The sequence below is a fragment of the Aspergillus wentii genome, assembly GCF_001890725.1.
Source record: "Aspergillus wentii DTO 134E9 unplaced genomic scaffold ASPWEscaffold_2, whole genome shotgun sequence".
Classification (NCBI taxonomy): domain Eukaryota; kingdom Fungi; phylum Ascomycota; class Eurotiomycetes; order Eurotiales; family Aspergillaceae; genus Aspergillus; species Aspergillus wentii.
In genome coordinates, this window is record NW_024467833.1 from 3,590,009 (window position 1) to 3,607,438 (window position 17,430).

At 48.7% G+C, this 17,430-nt stretch overlaps 7 protein-coding genes across 7 annotated transcripts; 5 read left to right on the plus strand and 2 right to left on the minus strand.

Annotated features, from left to right (window-relative positions):
- Window positions 1-276: 276 nt before the first annotated feature.
- On the plus strand, window positions 277-6,583 carry hir3 (putative transcriptional corepressor of histone genes (Hir3); the record flags this gene model as incomplete). Its single annotated transcript, XM_040827597.1, has 4 exons — window positions 277-4,637; window positions 4,688-4,910; window positions 4,969-5,124; window positions 5,180-6,583. The coding sequence occupies 4 exons, from the start codon at window positions 277-279 to the stop codon at window positions 6,581-6,583; spliced, it is 6,144 nt and encodes a 2,047-aa protein (XP_040693090.1).
- Window positions 6,584-6,907: 324 nt separating this feature from the next.
- Window positions 6,908-9,534, minus strand: ASPWEDRAFT_25251 (kinesin family protein; the record flags this gene model as incomplete). Its single annotated transcript, XM_040832709.1, has 4 exons — window positions 6,908-7,236; window positions 7,300-7,360; window positions 7,413-9,098; window positions 9,157-9,534. 4 exons carry the CDS (start codon window positions 9,532-9,534, stop codon window positions 6,908-6,910), a joined length of 2,454 nt encoding a protein of 817 aa, XP_040693091.1.
- Window positions 9,535-10,190: 656 nt separating this feature from the next.
- ASPWEDRAFT_49412 (putative RTA1 domain protein) lies at window positions 10,191-11,337 on the plus strand (the record flags this gene model as incomplete). Its single annotated transcript, XM_040837278.1, has 4 exons — window positions 10,191-10,215; window positions 10,266-10,365; window positions 10,415-10,564; window positions 10,614-11,337. The coding sequence occupies 4 exons, from the start codon at window positions 10,191-10,193 to the stop codon at window positions 11,335-11,337; spliced, it is 999 nt and encodes a 332-aa protein (XP_040693092.1).
- A 202-nt stretch (window positions 11,338-11,539) lies between these two features.
- sec11 (signal peptidase complex catalytic subunit SEC11) lies at window positions 11,540-12,731 on the plus strand. Its single transcript, XM_040834645.1, has 2 exons — window positions 11,540-12,084; window positions 12,137-12,731. Exons 1-2 carry the CDS (start codon window positions 11,741-11,743, stop codon window positions 12,369-12,371), a joined length of 579 nt encoding a protein of 192 aa, XP_040693093.1. The 5' UTR covers window positions 11,540-11,740; the 3' UTR covers window positions 12,372-12,731.
- Window positions 12,614-13,744, plus strand: ASPWEDRAFT_37201 (putative ubiquitin conjugating enzyme (UbcB)). The gene is made up of 3 exons (XM_040834628.1): window positions 12,614-12,818; window positions 12,878-12,994; window positions 13,057-13,744. Exons 1-3 carry the CDS (start codon window positions 12,792-12,794, stop codon window positions 13,381-13,383), a joined length of 471 nt encoding a protein of 156 aa, XP_040693094.1. The 5' UTR covers window positions 12,614-12,791; the 3' UTR covers window positions 13,384-13,744.
- Window positions 13,745-13,992: 248 nt separating this feature from the next.
- On the plus strand, window positions 13,993-15,843 carry ASPWEDRAFT_49414 (cytochrome P450; the record flags this gene model as incomplete). Its single annotated transcript, XM_040837279.1, has 6 exons — window positions 13,993-14,301; window positions 14,382-14,622; window positions 14,682-14,800; window positions 14,864-15,463; window positions 15,538-15,648; window positions 15,736-15,843. 6 exons carry the CDS (start codon window positions 13,993-13,995, stop codon window positions 15,841-15,843), a joined length of 1,488 nt encoding a protein of 495 aa, XP_040693095.1.
- A 69-nt stretch (window positions 15,844-15,912) lies between these two features.
- ASPWEDRAFT_169267 (uncharacterized protein) lies at window positions 15,913-17,391 on the minus strand (the record flags this gene model as incomplete). The annotated part of the gene is made up of 3 exons (XM_040830421.1): window positions 15,913-16,598; window positions 16,645-17,263; window positions 17,317-17,391. 3 exons carry the CDS (start codon window positions 17,389-17,391, stop codon window positions 15,913-15,915), a joined length of 1,380 nt encoding a protein of 459 aa, XP_040693096.1.
- Window positions 17,392-17,430: the final 39 nt, after the last annotated feature.

The window sequence follows — 17,430 nt, forward strand, 5'->3', positions numbered from 1 at the left end:
GACGGGCCGATCAGTTGGGGGAGGCCCTTGATGCCTCAGGCAGCAACAAGGCATCCAGGCCATGCTCCTTCGGGGAATTCGATCCCCCGGAAAACGCGTGATGCGTGTCCCTGGACCGCGGTATATCCTTTTATCGTTATTCCATCGCCACGGCATGCTCAAAAGGCTCCGTTGTCATCCATAGAGACGGGTGCGTGTCGTTTGGGATGCGGCATATTTAATGGGGAAAAATATCGATCTGAGTTTGTGAAGCTATTGGACGAGTGACCCTGCATCATGTCGAACTGGGTCGCTTTGAATATTGAACCCGATGAGGCTGTGGAAGAGGAGGTCGATGACACCAAAGAAATCCAGATCGAAGAAGCTCTCAAGCTCTATCAAAATGCGTTGAAGCTTCATTCTCAAGGGCCTCAGTTTTACCCTCAAGCGGCGGAGGCGTATGATGCCCTGCTTAATTCGGAGATCTTTAAGTACCCCGAATCCATCTCCGACTATAAAAGGTCCACGCTGCAGGATTCAGAGCCTCAATTTACCGGAATAGGTGATGTAGCTGCAGCTGCAGCTACTGCAGTTTCCGCGGCAGAGACCCTTGGGGAGTTTGATATCAACGATTCTACTTCCAGTACTTTGCTGCAGACCATATACCTGTCCTATAAGAATCATGGGCAATATCTGTTGGACTCCTTGCAAGCCTTTCTACAGAGCACTGGTAAAACATCCGATGCAGCTCAGGACACATCTGCGAAAATCACCGAGTGTTCAAGCGCTGCTCTAGCTTCCTTTGCAGATGCTCTGGAGCGTGATGATACAGACCTCAATCTCTGGAGACAGAGCGCTAGACTAAGCAGTACCCTGCAGAGTTATCGGCTGGTCCGATACTGCTTGGAGAGCGTTCTGGCTGATGATGAGAACCGTCTAGAGGTACGAGCAGAGCAACTCGGCTTGGAGGAAACATTTGCAGAGGATCGTCTCCGAGATGCATTGCAGTCAATCTATGATCGATTGTCTGTTTCTCAGGTTCCGCTCAAAAAACCAAAGAAAGCTTTGCTCAAATTCCTTAGACAGCAAACCGACCCTTATCCCTATCTTCCGGCTTTGCCTGAAAACCTGGAAAATGCCGATTCTACCAAGAACCCACTCGCTCTGCATACTGCTCCCCATGTGATAAAGGCGGCTGATCCAACATGGCTTGGTGTTGGTAAAGCGATTGTTCAGACTCTCGTTGATGAGGAAAAGAGTGCAGTTAACATTGCTCCTGGTGCTTCAATCAACCTTCTTTTGCCAGCTAGTAGTCCGGAATTAGCAGCGACTACGACAACGACTCAAGGAGACCATAAGCATGGAGAATCATCAAAGGCCCAGGATGATAAGAACCAATCCCTAGAACAAAAAGACGGCAATGTTCCAGAAGAGGAAAAACCAAGCTCAGCGGCCCATCCACCCCACGTCACGATAAATTCTCAGGAGCTCGACTCAACTATAATCCCAGATGATCAGTCATCTATAGATCGAGGGGCAGAAAAACAACTCATGGAATCCTTGGAGGTTCAATCGGCACAGCTGCCTGAAGCTGTCAACGAGCACGAAACCGCGAATGGTGACGATCTAGACTCAAAGTCATCGCTGGTTGGCTGCCGAAAACGGTCCTCTGCATCAGCTGCAAATGATGAAAATACAGAGGGGATGAGAGCCAAGAGCAGAAGGACTCGCGCTCGAGATTCAAATGTGGAAAATTTAGTGCAGACCGATGAGATCGCCTTCGACCAAACGAAGTACTACGAAGATCGACTTGAGGTATACGTTAATGCGGACGAATGGTTATTTGGCACAGTAGGATCTTTGCTATCCAAGGTTGGAGTTCAAGAATTGGGGACAATTGATGAGTTGAAAACAACTTATCCTATCAAAGATAGGAAAAACTCCACAGAGTCAACTGCAAGCTCTTCTACAAGCACTGAGGCCGTGCTATTTCAAGATCTTAGGAACGCTGTCAGTAGTTGGGATGAAGGAAAGGCCCAGGCTATGCTGCAAGGTGACAATTTCTCGACACTCCAAGACCTTCGGGGTATGAGCAAATCTGGGTTAGCTATTTTCCTAGAGCACTCAAAAAAATCAACTCGGAAACTGGGCATCGACAAAACCCTTTCCGGGGGCGAGGAATTGTTCATGCTTCAGAAATCTGTCAATGATGGATGGTTCCACATGCATGAAGTGGTTTTTGCCTGGCTTAGGGGTCTCCTGATGTCAGAGTATGGAAAGCATTTCATGGATGGTGTTGCGCTTGACGAAACCAGCTGGCCTGTCACGAAGTCGACATATGTCACATTGCAATGGCCAGATGCATTGAAAGAGACAGTAGTACAGGTTCTGCTGCGGGAAGACGAACATATCTATAATCAGATGTGTGAACAAGTCACAAGTCTTGAACGTCGGGTGCTTTCCCATGATCCTGATAGTTCATTTGAATACACACTGTGTGATTATTCGGGCTTAGAGATGATACAAGCGATCTTTGAACTTCACCTTGATGTATACGCCCTTATCAACAACCCCAACAGCGAGATTGACCGAGCGACAAGAGTTTTGCAGTGGGATCGTCTAGAGAGATGGAGTATGCTAGCACGAACGTCGTTGAACCATTTTATAGATCATGGCCCTGCAGCAGGGTGTCAAAACAACCTTGCCCTCCGGCATCTATGGGCATCTACTTTCCACTCGAATATGGCTGCAGATGTCCAGCGAGAACACATACTGCTTTGTCTTCAAGATCTCAAACACGTTCTCAGCCGCCTCGACAATCCAGCAGTGACCTTAATAAACAATGCCATCATGCCTGAATTGTCAGCTGGGGCTATTGACCAAGAGATCTCGAAATTGAAATCAATGGATTTCTTTTTGAAAATCTTCAGTCCCGAATCCAAAGACCCTGTGGATCTCATTGAAACAATCGAGCCAATTCTTGAGCCTTCGTCTGTTGAATATATCGAAGAACCATCGACTGAGCATGCTTCCACTCGTTCAGAATCCCAAGTTCACGAAATGGGTTCCTTCTTGGATCAGGGAGACGCTACGTTGCGTCTCTTCTTGTGGCGAAGACTTTTGGATGCATACAAGGCAATTGACTATCAACCCAAAGTCGTCTCTTGCTATCTCCGAATTATAGAAGCTATAGTAAAAGAACTCTGGAGTGCGTCTCATCTCGAAGAAACGGCTGAACATCGCCAAGCCGCAATGCTCCGGTGGCTGAAGTCGGTGGATGGTATTTTGAGCAAAGTCGTGCCACTTGTTCTAAGCGAATCTGACAAGGCATACGATTGTTTTGACCTAGATCATTTGAAGTCCTCGATGTCTGCAGTTGCTCTATTATCAAAGCTTCTTCATAGTTTTGCGCTGTTTGAGGACTCCATTCGTGTTGGTCAAATCCCTGGTCCTGAGCTCCGTATCCTGATGGCAAGATCGCTAGAATCATTCAAAGAAAAATTGCGCGATGCGCAGGTCCGCTGCTGGATTTTGCAGTTTACTCTTTTCAGAGAAGCCATCTCGCAGAACAGGGAACTTTTTGATACTCCACTTGAAGACCGCATCCAATATCTACGCTCTGTGCATAATGCTTTGGGTGTTCGATCAATGTGCAGACGATCTCAGAGGCAGTTTCTCAAGCTTATGAAGTCTGAATTGCTTGATCTGGAAGACAAAGAAGACTACGAGCCGGATATCTGCCAAGTTCTATATGACCTTCATGGTATCAAACTGGCTCCTGCTGGTGGCCTAGCTGAGCATGGCACCTGGGCGGAGAAATTAGATCGTCCTACAGCCGTCATGATGATCGATTTAATCATGTGTCAGGCGAAGAAATTAAGCATCAAAGACCTATCGAAATCGGAGTTGAAATCCACGGTTGATAGGATGCAACATGCGATCGGCACGACAAAATCATCTCCTCCACTTTCTTTCAACAAGCGCATCATATCGACTTATTTGAAGTCGCCAATAAACCCGTCAAATCTTGTTCGTGCTGTTCGAGGAGTGGAAGACCTTCCACTGATACCTTTGCCCACCGAAAATGCTGAAATTGCCCAGAAAGGGTGGTATTTCCTGCTTGGCCATGCTTCTTTGACAAAGTTCCGTTCTCAAAAGCGTCTTAACCCTCTTCCAACCACTGATCTTGATGAAGCCATCACTTACTTCCGGCAGGATCTGGAGCATGGAACAGGAAGATGGGAGTCTTGGTATCGGCTCGCACAGACCTATGACTCGAAGCTGGAGGAAGACATCACATGGAATGCAGACAAAATCAACAACAATCGCACAGAGCTGGTTGTATGGCAACGAAATGCAATCCACTGCTACGCCATGGCTGTCTCAACAGCAATCAGAACTGCAGAGCCAACACTCGAAACCAGGGAGCTTATGTCTGATCTCTACACCGATTTCGGAAACCGTCTATACACGTCTTCACGAGAGCCGTTTTCTATGGGAGCGTTCAGTCTTGTCGACTTTGCTCGTCATTACAGCAACGAGGAGAGCCAGGAGATGTACAAGGGGCAGCCCTTCAGGGAAATGAAACTGTATTCTGTCTGGAGCTTCGCGAGCCATCTCCTTAAGCGGGCAATCGTTGACAAACCCAAGAATTGGATGTAAGTATGCTTACTCTGGTAAAATAACATGGAAGCTAACTGCATTTAAGGAACCATTACATGCTGTGCAAATGCCTTTGGAAGATGTTCAGCTGTGATGAGAGCGTGAGAGGAAGCGCGAAGCGTATTAGTATTGATGATGTCCTGGATGCTCTGCTTGATTCCATCGACACGCTTCCTCAGCGCAAAGATTCGCGTTCGGATCCTATCTTCGAACCTCACTACAAGCTTGTATCGATTATCCACAAGCTTGTCCACCGGGATACGCTAACGGTAAGTTAGTTCCTTGATTCTATCAACATCAAAGTGCGCTTTGCTGATCTCCTAGCAGCCCGCTGAAGGGAGCAAGACTCTCCTGGCAACACCTTGGGCTCGAAAAGTCCAGCCTCCTGAGGACAAGGCTGGATGGCAGTCTTATATACTTGAGGTTCTTCGCAAGCTGAAGAATGGCGACAAATCCAACTGGCACCATCGCATGGCTTCTAGGGTAAGCACACATATTTTTAACTTTGTTAATCTCATTTGGCTTACGGTTGTGGCAGGCTGCCCATATCATCTACGATGACAAAAAGGATGCGTCGGTTGCCGCAACGGCCAAGAATGAGCTTACGCAGCAGATATTCACGAAGACCATGACTATTCAAGTCTGGAAACCTGAATATGAGCGTCCTGGTAGGCACTTCGTGTACACTACACGATATGTTTACTTCTTCGTTGGTCTGCTTGATCAACTTGATGACCGTGCAAACCTTGATCAGCTGCTACGGCGAGTGAGAAAGAAGCAGGGCGACTTCATCAATCACACCAAACTCTGGGAGGATATATGTCTCACCTACGCAAAGGTCATCAGGAGAGCCGGCAGCATCACCGAAGGACATGAAGAAAGTGTGTTCCGACCACTCGGCTGGGAAGAATTCGTTGCAAACACAGCTCGTCTCGAAAACCTGCCCGAGCTAGCTCCGCAAAGCTCGACTCTTCTAGAACTCCTACGCGAAGCCGTCGAGCTTAAAAAGCTAAACAACAATCTCATGAAAGTTGCCCTCCTCGAAGACCTCATCGCCGACCTCTATTCCCGGCTCTACGAGATCAACGCACCCCAACTGATGGAGGTAGCCAATGAAGAAAACAAGGAAAAGATGAAAGTCGACCATCTCCTCATGGCCAACGACGGAGCCGCCGACACCGCCATCACACCCCCAACCTCCGCGCCCCCGTCGGAAGCACCTGCTCCTCGCGGCCGCACAAAGGGCATCGCCCGAAGGGACATCCAAAAACGCGCCGAAACAATCGTCACCCGAAAACTCACTGTACGCGCGCTGACAACAAAGACAACAGCCCCCGCAGACGGCGAACCATCGCAACCATCCACTACGGCCGTAACATCCGCGCCCCACCCCGCTAAGGAAAACCTTCTCCGGGGAGGAGTCGAAGATCCAACCTCGGGCCAGCAGAGTGATATCCCGAATAGCCTTCACGACAGTGCCGATGATGAGAGCGAGCTGAGTGAAATCGATGATGAGAAGCTGTCCAAACTCGCTGCTGAACGGAAGGCATTGATGTTTCCTAATCTAAACGGGAGTCCGGGATCAGGAATGTCTGCCGCGGCTAGCGCTGATGGGGAAGGAGGGGATGAAGCTGAAGGGGAAGGGCAGGGTGATGAAGACAGAGAAGGGGAAATTGATGTTGGTGAAGGAGAGGGCGAAACTGTGATGGAAGACGAAGGCGAAGAAGGCGAAGGGGAGGAAGGGGACATGGAAGTGGAAGAAGGAGATGAAATTGATGATGAGGGTGAACACGAAGGACATGGAGAAGAGGGCGACGAGGAAGGAGAGGGTGAGGTGGAAATGGAGGATTTCAAAGAAGGCGAAGAAACCGAGCAGCCGGAGGCCAATGGAACTGCACAGGAAAGTGAAATTGTCGGTGATCCCGATCCAATGGAAACTTAGCCAGCAGCTGTTGGAATGTTGTTTTGACTGTACTATATCCTGGGATGGTTCTTTGCAGGCGTTGGGAATTGGCACTCAGACTGGATTACATGTGAGATGCAAGATATTTTTAGAAGATACATGTACATGGATAATAACATGGAATCCAATAATTATGATAGTAATAATGTTCACAAATGAAGAAATCTTTCAAAACGCCTGGTTCGCTGTCCCCCCAGTAAATATCAGTACATAGAATGAAAAAAGACCCATAAAAAAAAGGTATCCTGTACAGGTTAAAAGTACAAAATCATGAAAGTCATGAAAGCTCCTTCCGAAGACTGTTTATATCTCATCTTCAGGGGCCAGATCCCATTTTCGGGTTGCCATCTTCCTCTGCTTCTTGCCAGGGGAGCTGCTTGGTGTGGTCGCGAACATGCTATCGGCCAGTTTTATTCCATCCATACGGCGAAGGGCATTCTCCACATCACTTTCACGGCCAAGGAGATTGGAGTTGTGAGATGGCTCGAGAACGTTCTTGGACTTGGACTTTTTAGTGGGAGATCGGCATTGCAATTCACGCTCAAGGGCAGCAATTTTGCTGCGAAGTTGGTCATTCTCAAATTCAAGTTCTTCAACTCGGTCATCTGGGGATAGCTCTGGGTCTTCACAAACTTGGGAGAAATCGTAGTTAGCCATTATCCTAGTTAGGCTACTGGGTTATTGGATACACTCACTTTGAAAGCCTCGGGAAAGTACTTCGATCTTCTTATCAAGGTGTTCATCATTGCGACCAGTCTGGGGGCATGTTAGCGGTAGTTCAAGAGCAGACACCTGCAGAGTTACTCACTTGTTCATCCCATGCCCTCTGCCATCTCTTCCTCTCTTCTTCCATTCTTTCATCCATCTCTGCCCAGCATTCTTCTCGCACCTCTTGCTCGATCATGAGGCAATTCTCTTCACTTGCCTTCAGTTTGATCTCGAGCTCTCCTCGTAAGATTTCTTCTTCGGCGAGTTTGACGGATAGACTTTCATTTTCGTTTGACAGGCGTGTGATTTCAGCGGCAGCATTTTCGAGCTCTTCGTTCAAGGCCAGATCTGCTGAGTGGCGTCCACTGTTGCGGTCCCTGCAAGATCCCAAGGAGCCAGACAAAATTGATTCGGCTGTAGAAGGGACGCGAGGAACAGTGACTTCTCGGGCCAGGGCAGAGTAGCGCAAGATCTGCGATGTAGCGTTGTAGTCTCCCAGAGGGTCTGCTGTGACGATCATGATAGCTTTTTGAGGATGGCGGTTGTGAGAAGTCGAGTTCGCTGGTGGATAGGAGTTAGAGAACAAGAGTTCTGTAAGCTTGCATTGCCTGAATGGAACAAGAGCGCTCTTGTTTCCATCTTGGATGTTGCTTTGCATCTGCAGGCATTGTCCCAAATACATCAGACTTTCGTTAATTTTACCAGCTTCTGCCAGAGTCGAGCCGGCTGTCTTTGCGGTTCTGGCTCGCTCAGAGCCCGCAAGATCTGCGACAGTGAGAGTGTTTCCGATCCAGGTCACTTCGCCATTCTTCTTGTTCCGCATCCTTCTCTTGACCTCAAGGCAAAAGAAGCCGTGACTTCGGGAGCTGACACTGTTTGCGCCAGTTCCGGTCACTTTGCGTTCGGTAAGTCCTACATCAAGGATTGCCAGCGCTTCCTCATAAGTACTGCAGGCAATCTTCCGCAGCCCTGCAACTACCTTTCTGTCGGGGGAACCTTCGGTAGGCTTGAACATAAGGGGTCTTCGTCGATCTTTTTGGCCGTTTGCAGGTTGACGGGACGCGGTACTTCCTTGACCAGGCTGGACAGCGGGTGACAAAAGATCGAAAATACGGTCATTGTAGACTTCGTACATGGACACAAGTACTACATACTCGGAGTGCGGGCTCAATTCGAGGGTCAGATGACTGACATCGGGCAATCGGGGCAACACGCTGGGCCGCTGGGGCATATGACGACGAGGGAAGATCAAGGCGGGGGTCGGTTCCTTTAAAAATAAAAGTCGAGGTTTAGCATATCTTGATCCCAGTGTGTTGGGATGGGAGTGAGAAAGAGGTGCAAAGGGACTAGTAGTCTTTGTACTCAGACGAGGGATTCGATCTGGAGTCTTGGGGGATTTCATATGTTGCCTCATGGGGGGCACCGACCCCATGCTGATAGGGACACAGCGACTGGGTGTATACGGGCGCGCATATGGAGTTTCTTGCAACGGGTTTGGGGGGAAAGGGCTCCATACCGTCATGGGAGTATTGGCTCTGGAGGAGCTCATGGGGGTTTGGGCTCTGGAGTTCCTGCCGGCATTCGGTTCACCATAGACAGCTTCTAGGAAGGTCTGTGCTGTGAACAATTGTGCTTCAGAGGTGTCCGCGGCTGACAGGGAAGACAACAGAAGAGGGTTGATCGAATTGTCGGGGGGCTTGATGGTGGGTTCCAAGGACTTGAAGATAACGTCGAGGCCCATCTGGGTCAGGCCTCGCTGCGACTTGGATCCTAGAATGGTGTGACTCTGTATCCGACAGATATTAGCCTTCTGTCCCTGTCTTGCTCCTATCCAAACTGTTCACCTTTCCACTCCCCGTCACGCCCAGTGTAGCGACTAGTCCATCTCTACTTTCCAACAAGACACCCCTGACCAACGATTCCATGCCCGTATCTTGGAAGACATCGAGCTGAGAGCATGCCTCCTCAAACACCTTGGTAAACCCGAATTTCTCAACGGCACGTTTTCTGGCATCGCTTGGAGGTTGCAAGATTATATGGGTGGGCACCGCGACGGGAAGCTGTTCAACATTCTCACCCACGGGTTCCACGGGCTCAGGAGGCTCGACGGCTAGACAACGTTCCGCTTGTGCATCTTGGTGCTGGGTCATCGGCGGACGGAGGCGGAGAAAGACCTGGAACAGGGATGCCTGGGCCTGGGGGGATTTCGAAGCCGGATTCATGATGGCGGCGACAGCGTGGTCTCCATGCAGCAGCGAATAACGACGCAGGGGAAAGTGGGCTGATGAAGATTAATGATGCAACGGAAGGTTTCTGTCGAGGAACAACGCACCGTTGGAGACCAAAACGTGATGGAGGTTGCCGTTTCTGTTGCCCTTGCCTAATCGGGCCATCGTGTTGCCGGGGTGATTCCTAATCGGGTAATGATGGCCTACCTAATATCTACAAGTAATTTTAATTATGGAGTAGTTGAGTTAATTGAATTATCTTTTTATTCTCTGTTAATTATCTGGATTGTCTGTTAAATAGCATTGTCTGTTTAATTGGATTGTTGACTAGAATGCAAAGAATGCTCGTATTCGCTATGAATGGCAGTGCTGTACTCTCAATACGAGCTGCGCCTTGGAGATTACCACTGCAGATCAAAGGTTATTCGATCGAATATTCTATGGAATATTCCTACTCTAAGCAATCCATGGAACCATCTTACTATCCCAATTAGGATGCTCGTTTTCGCTACAGTCTGACATCTACAACAATCATGGTGTTGAGGCTATATAAACGGCTCAATCCAAGATGGATTCAAATCATCTACCTTGTCTATCAAACTGACTATCGATAATTCTATTAACTTACATTTAGTCGATATCTATTCATCATGCTGGAAGCAAGATCACCATACCGTGAGCTATCTATACAACCCTATATCATTCAGTCCGACTAACGTCAACAGAACCAGACAGTCTCTGGTATTATGCGCCAAATAAAGGCGCCCCCATTGCCTTTGCAATTCTCTTTGCCACATCTGGTTTCATGCACTTTTATCAATGCCAGTAAGTTGGACCATCGCATATTCCGATTCTCTTCATCTAACCTCACCAGCAAATACAAATCATGGAAAGTGACTGGCCTTTTGCCATGGTCTGCTCTTCTCTTCACGGCTGGATTTGTGATGCGCACCATTGGGGCTTTTGGACAATGGGGCAACTTGGCTGTTTATATCTCGAGCACTGTTCTCCTGCTAGCTGGACCGTATGTTACTCCCTATTCCATAAAGAATACTGTTGTCTAACATCTTCAGTCCCGTCTATGAAGGTGCCAACTTCTTCACTCTCGGTCGTATCCTCTACTACATCCCCTATCACTCGCCCATCCATCCAGGACGAGTATTCACAACCTTCATCGCCCTAGGCGTCGTCATCGAAGTCATCACTGCCAACGGGGCTGCGCTGGTAGCCAACACAAGCAACCCACAGAGCAGCCAAGACACAGGCAAAGCGCTGCTAAAAGCTGCCCTGATCCTGCAGATTGCGCTGATGGTGGGATTTGTCGCATTGGCATCCAAGTTCTACTACAACTGCTCTCGAGGAGGTGTGCTGAACCACAAGGTCAAACGGGCTTTGTATGTGCTCTACTGCAGCTGCACTCTCATCACCATTCGCACAATCTATCGGACGGTGGAGTACTTTACCGCGGCCAGTCTGAATGCCAGCAATGTCAAAGACATCAGTCCTATTCTGAAAGACGAATGGTTCTTTTGGGTCTTTGAGACGGCTGTCATGTTCAGCAATACTGTCCTGCTCAATGTGCTCCATCCCATGCAGTGTCTTCCTCGCTCCAACAAGATCTATCTTGCGACAGATGGCGTGACGGAAATTGAGGGACCTGGCTATGAGGACAAGCGGCCTTTCATCCTGACTCTCTTTGACCCTTTTGATTTGACAGGTCTTATTTTTGGGCGAGAAAAGCAGCGGAAGTTTTGGGAGGATGATGCTCATAATGCGGCATCTACAGCTGCATTGTAGAAATATATAGAGCGAAATTCCCAATTCTTGCAATCCCCCATAAAGCAATGTATAAATAGCCAACAATAACATCATAGATAATAGACCAAGCAATAATTAAAAATGTTCGACAGTATGTAATAATTGCTGCTGTTTGTCTGACACTATTAATGTTCCGCCGCTTTTCTGCCGAATAAACACAGTCCAGCAAGGCCACCTCTCCGCATCTCCAACTCCCCAACACCTCCTCAGCTCAGCAGCTGATCGCGACTGAAGGCATTTTCTCGATTGCAGGCATCTGTAAACCAGCGAGATTTTATCTACATTTCAACTGCCCTCAAACTACCACCGTCCTTACGGAATACCTCCGCAAAACATCCGACCCTCACCAGTCCCCCGAATTGAACACCAACCAACAGCCAACATGCTGTCGTTCCTCTCGTCAAACCTGTCGAATACGCGACAATCGCTCGCTCAGGTCTTGAACTTTGCCCTCGTCCTCTCCACGGCGTTTATGCTCTGGAAGGGCCTCTCCGTGTTCACAGCCTCGTCGTCGCCCATTGTGGTTGTCCTGTCTGGGTCCATGGAGCCGGCCTTCCAGAGAGGGGATCTATTATTCTTGTGGAATCGCAGCCCAAGAGCTGAAGTGGGAGAAGTGGTGGTTTACAATGTTCAGGGCAAGGATATTCCCATTGTGCACCGCGTTGTGAGAACGTTCCCCGAGGTGCAAGGAAAGGGCTCTTCGAAGAAGGTCAAGGAGATTGCTGCGTATGTTCTATATTGCTTTTTTCATATCTAGACCGTTACTGATGGATATTAGGTCCGCTACACCCAACAACATGCTTCTCACTAAGGGAGACAACAACATCGCCGATGACACCGAGCTGTACGCGAGAAACCAGGACCATCTGAGTCGCCAGGATGATATTGTCGGTAGTGTGCGAGGATATATTCCTATGGTTGGATATGTGACCATCATGCTCAGCGAACACCCGTGGCTAAAGACAGTGCTACTCGGGATAATGGGGTTGATGGTGATTCTGCAAAGGGAATAATCAGTTGCAGTTAAAAAGTTTCCATTAAAAGTGGATTAATAATTGATATTTGCATTGCAGCGTAGTACTTCCTCTCGTATATAAATAGAACCGTCAAATAATAGACTGCATAAATGCTGATTCTAAGCACTGCTTCTCTTGCCTTGAATGGCTCAAGTCTGACGTCGCCAATTCGGGCCCCGCTACCGTTACGCCCCGCTGGAGAAGGCTGGACTCTGGGTCTTCATTCACCATCATTCATCAGTCAGTCTACTCAGCCTCAATCCAGACAGCTGCCTGGAGTATCTCTATTTATTCGCTTACATCCATCTTTTATCGCACGTCGAATTCCTTATTCCTTCTGCAACCGTCAATCCATTGCAACGGTCGTTTCTGAACTCTTCCCCGCACTTGCTTTCTTCTTCCAACAATCACATCACAATGGGTAGTCAGAAGCGCATAGCCAAGGTATGTAGTTGAGCATGCAGAAAGCTATATCGTCTAGTTGGGACTAACTGATTTCGCAGGAGCTGGCAGAGCTCATGGAAACCCCTCCGGCAGGCATCACCGTCGAGCTGGTGGATGAGTCAAACCTGTACGATTGGAAAGTCTACATGGAAGGGCCTGAAGGATCTCCATACCACGTATGTTAACAGATAACAATCGAAGATACTGCCGTGGGAAATGAAAAACTAACACCCTATAGCAAGGCATCTTCCTAGTCAAACTCAAGCTCCCCACCGAATACCCATTCAAACCACCCACCGTCTCTTTCGGAACAAAAATCTACCATCCTAATGTCACCAATGATGAGAAGGGGAGCATGTGTTTGGGCATGTTGAAGCCCGATGAGTGGAAGCCCAGTTCGCGGATCTCGGCCGTGTTGGAGTTTGCGCGACAGCTGTTGAAAGAGCCGATGCCGGATGATGCAGTTGAGGGGCGGATTGCAGAGCAGTACAAGAATGATAACGCGCGGTATGAAGAGATTGCGAGGGATTGGACACGGCGTTATGCGACGGGGGAGAAGGCATGATATGGTATGATAGGAGAATATCGGAGGATACAGCTGGAGACAGACTGGGAGACAGGTAGGAGATATGCAATATCATACGGAGTCAGTGAGATGGTGATATGCACAGGGTGACATCCCATCTATCCATCTATTATTACAGCCTTCCTGCATTATGCGGGATAGGACTATGCCATTCTATCGTGATTGTCATGACTTACCCGGGGTTCATGGGCCTGTATTAGCAACGTTTTAGATGTCATTAGATTAGAGAAACTACATTCTCACGTATACATTTATTCTTTAACACTGAATAAATACTTGAAAGTTCTTCTATATAACATTTCCATCATGCTTCTTCCCCGTGACCGCGGAGGCAATTCCGTCCGGCAATGCAAGGCCTTGAGTAGATCAACTACCGGTGAATACAATGTTCATATTATGAAGGCAAAATCCAGCATATCGGCTATATTTTTGCATATCATGGCTATTCATCTGAGATCCCAGCATGCCACATTGCATATAAATGCGTAACCTCCATGCATATACTACCTACATACTACATACTACATACATACTCACCCCACCTTATTTCCAACAAAAGAAAGACAACAAAACCCAAACCAGAACACCATGCCCATCCTCACAGAAACCCTCACCCTCATAGCCCACCACGTCCCCACCCTCATCGTGGCATGTATAATCCTCCACCTAACCCGCAACTACCTCACCCCAGGCACATCCTCCATCCCCGGTCCTCTGTGCGCCAAATTCTCAAATATCTGGCGCTTTCTCGATGTCGCCCGGGGAAGACACGATGTGACACTTTATAAGTTGCATGAACAGTATGGAGAGTATGTAAGGTTGGGGCCGAATGTGGTCAGTGTGTGGAATTTGGATGCTGTGAGGGTGATTTATGGGATTAAGAGTGGGTTTAGAAAGGTTTATATCTTTTTCTTTATATATATTTATCTATATGGCTATCCGATATGTCATTGCTTATATGCTGATGGGTGTGTAAGACAAACTTCTATAAAGTACAGCAACAACTTTCCAAAGGCAAACCAACACAGACGCTCTTCACAACCCTCGACGAGGACTTTCACGCAGCCATCAAACGGCCAGTTTCCTCTGCGTATTCCATGAGTACACTGACAGAGTTTGAACCCTTTGTCGATAACACGATCCAGTCTCTCTTCCGCAGACTAGATGAGTTTGCAGATGATGGGAAAGTGTGTGATATTGCGACGTGGTTGCAGTATTGTAAGTTTCCCTGCTGACTATTCTTCTGATAGATGCTTTAGCTAAAGTAGAAATGAAAGATGCATTTGATGTCATTGGGGAATTGACGTTTAGCAAACCCCTTGGATTCCTCGAACACGGTCGTGATGTTGAGGGGATTATCGCTGCATTGGAGAAGACGCTTGATTATGCGGGCAAGGTAGTATCATCACCATCAATCAGGAACCACTTCAACCAGTCCATGCTAACATGTAGTTGATAGATCGGCCAAATGCCATGGCTGGATTACATCTTCATCAAAAACCCCCTCAAACAACCCCTCCAAGGCGGTTCAACAACGGCCGTGGCTCGATTCGCTCGAGCTCGACTCAACGAACGACTCGAGAATAAAAATACCGATACCTCACCACAGCGACAGACAAAAGACTTCCTAGCCCGCTTCCTCGAAGCAAAAACCGAATACCCAGATATCGTCGATGACGCACAAGTCTTCTCCTATACAGTGAGTAACATAAACGCCGGCTCTGATACAACTGCCATCTCTCTACGCGCGATACTATACTACACACTTAAGAACCCACGCGTCCACACAACCCTACACAACGAACTCACCCACGCCCTGGAAACCGGCAAAATCACCACCCCTGTATCCTGGAAACAAAGCCAGGAAAGCCTCCCCTACCTCGACGCCGTCATCAAGGAATCATTCCGTCTCCACCCCGCCGTCGGACTCCCCCTCGAACGAATCGTCCCCCGCGAAGGGCTGACATTACCGAACGGGGTCTTTCTACAGCCGGGGACAATCGTCGGCGCGAACCCGTGGATTATGCACCGGCACCGCGTATTCGGGGACGACGTGGACGTGTTTCGGCCGGAGAGATGGCTCCGGGCGGACGGGGAGGGGGAGGGGGGGGGTTTCGATCGCGACGGCGCGAGATGGGGAGGGCAACGCTTACGTTTGGGGGTGGGGCGAGGACGTGTATTGGGAAGAATATTAGTTTGTTGGAGATTTACAAGTTGGTTCCGGCGTTGGTTTTGGATTATCATGTGAGTTTGCCTTGCTTGCCTTTTTGTGGATTGGCTTGGGTTGGATAGGTCATATTGGATTTATTTTCTGACGTGGAATGCAAATAGATCGAATTGGTGAATCCGGAGGCTGAGTGGGAGGTGGTTAATGCTTGGTTTGTTCGGCAGAAGAATATGGATGTCAGGTTGGTTCGGAGGGGAAGTATTCATTCATGAATGCTGCTTTTTGTTTATATATACTATCTTTTGATATTCTGGGTATAATGTGGTATTAAATACAATTTCCTACTCCTTAACCGCCATCGGAAGTAAAGTATCATGATCAACCTTTGGTGATCTAGGAACATACCCCCGTCCCCAGGTCCGAGCAAACCTCTCGAACGAATCCGAAGCCGCTCCTAATCGGGGTTCAACTTTGACTGTCCATAGCCTAGAGACTGCCAAGACGAATGTAAAGAAGACGGGTAGGAACAGACATAAACGCACGAAGCTCGGGTCGGGGATAAGTGAACCGGGATCGGGGGAACCGTCCTCGCGCAGGGCTGGGGTAAAGGTGAAAATGGCGGGGATGTAAAGCATGTAAGTCATAACGGAGCGCATTAGTGGGCCATGCAGGAGATACAACGAGTAGCTGATGCTTCCCAGCCAGAGAAAGGAGGGATGGGAAAAGAATCGACGGAAAGAGGGCGAGAGGAATACTGCCAGGCAGACCATCTGGCCACCCCATGCGGCGAAGTAGCGGCCCATACTGGCATTAGAAGGAATGATGGCGCCACCGATATGTGCCAGTTGCGCAGACCATGGAGTTTGGTCGTAGAATTGGTCTGGGAATGAGCAGAGGTACAACCCCAGAATGAGGAGACAGGAAGGTAGAATCGAGGGAAGTCGAGAGGTCTGGGGGAATTTGTAAATTGGATGAAATGAGAATTCGGCCATGATCATCCCAGCGAAGACGTTCAATCCAACGATACCTGGGTAAATTAGCTTTGCTTTGGACGGGTATGAAACAGTACATACCATCTCCAATGGCCCAACTCCACATGTAGAGGACCAGCTCGGTGAAGAGTCGGAACCGCGGGGTGGCATTAACGGTTGCCAGCAAGGTCATAAAGACGTATAACGAGCCCTTGAAGAGATAAACGAGCGCCCACTGAGGCTGGTCATATGCATTATCGCCATAGATCCAGGTGGAGAAAAGCTGACGGAGAAGATCCGCTACAGCTGCTCCCCACGACCGACTAGGCCGAGGACTCGTGGTTTGCAACCAAAAGGCATCAACCTTCAACGCTACCTGAAACGCCCCCAATTGGCAAAAGAACCAAACGATGACGGTGACGAGAGCCGCAGGGAAAACTAGTCGTCCGGTACGACGGAATGCACTGGTGGCCAAGGAGGCCAGAGCATCATGCACGGCACCGGTGCGAGCGAGCTGAACGGCTTTGAGCGAGTTGACGAAGCCGAGGAGAATAAAGAATATCGCCACAAAGCTTTGACCCTGGCCCACGAGGCGCAGGAACGGACGTTGAAAGAGGGCAATATGACCGGTTTCACTGAACGACGGAGGAACGACGTATCTGGCGAAACACAGAGTGGTATGACTGGCTACAACAAAGACGGCGGCGATACCTCGGAGGCCCTGAACAGTCAGTTACACATGTAGGATGAAGGATAAAATATAAATTAACTCACATCAGCCCAGTTGCTGGTACGAACACGACTGGGAGATGGTTTGAACGAGGCATCGAGAGAAGTGGCCAAAGTCATGCTGCAAAGCGCATTGATTGTTTCATGACCAGGAGACGA

What these genes read in the sequence shown, in the direction of transcription:
- sec11 (XM_040834645.1), top strand. Translation starts at nt 11,741, where the DNA reads ATGCTGTCGTTCCTCTCGTCAAACCTGTCGAATACGCGACAATCGCTC. An exon ending in AAGGTCAAGGAGATTGCTGC is followed by an intron (nt 12,085 to 12,136) that starts GTATGTTCTATA and finishes GATGGATATTAG; the next exon opens with GTCCGCTACACCCAACAACA.
- ASPWEDRAFT_37201 (XM_040834628.1), top strand. Translation starts at nt 12,792, where the DNA reads ATGGGTAGTCAGAAGCGCATAGCCAAG. An exon ending in GTCAGAAGCGCATAGCCAAG is followed by an intron (nt 12,819 to 12,877) that starts GTATGTAGTTGA and finishes CTGATTTCGCAG; the next exon opens with GAGCTGGCAGAGCTCATGGA. An exon ending in CTGAAGGATCTCCATACCAC is followed by an intron (nt 12,995 to 13,056) that starts GTATGTTAACAG and finishes AACACCCTATAG; the next exon opens with CAAGGCATCTTCCTAGTCAA.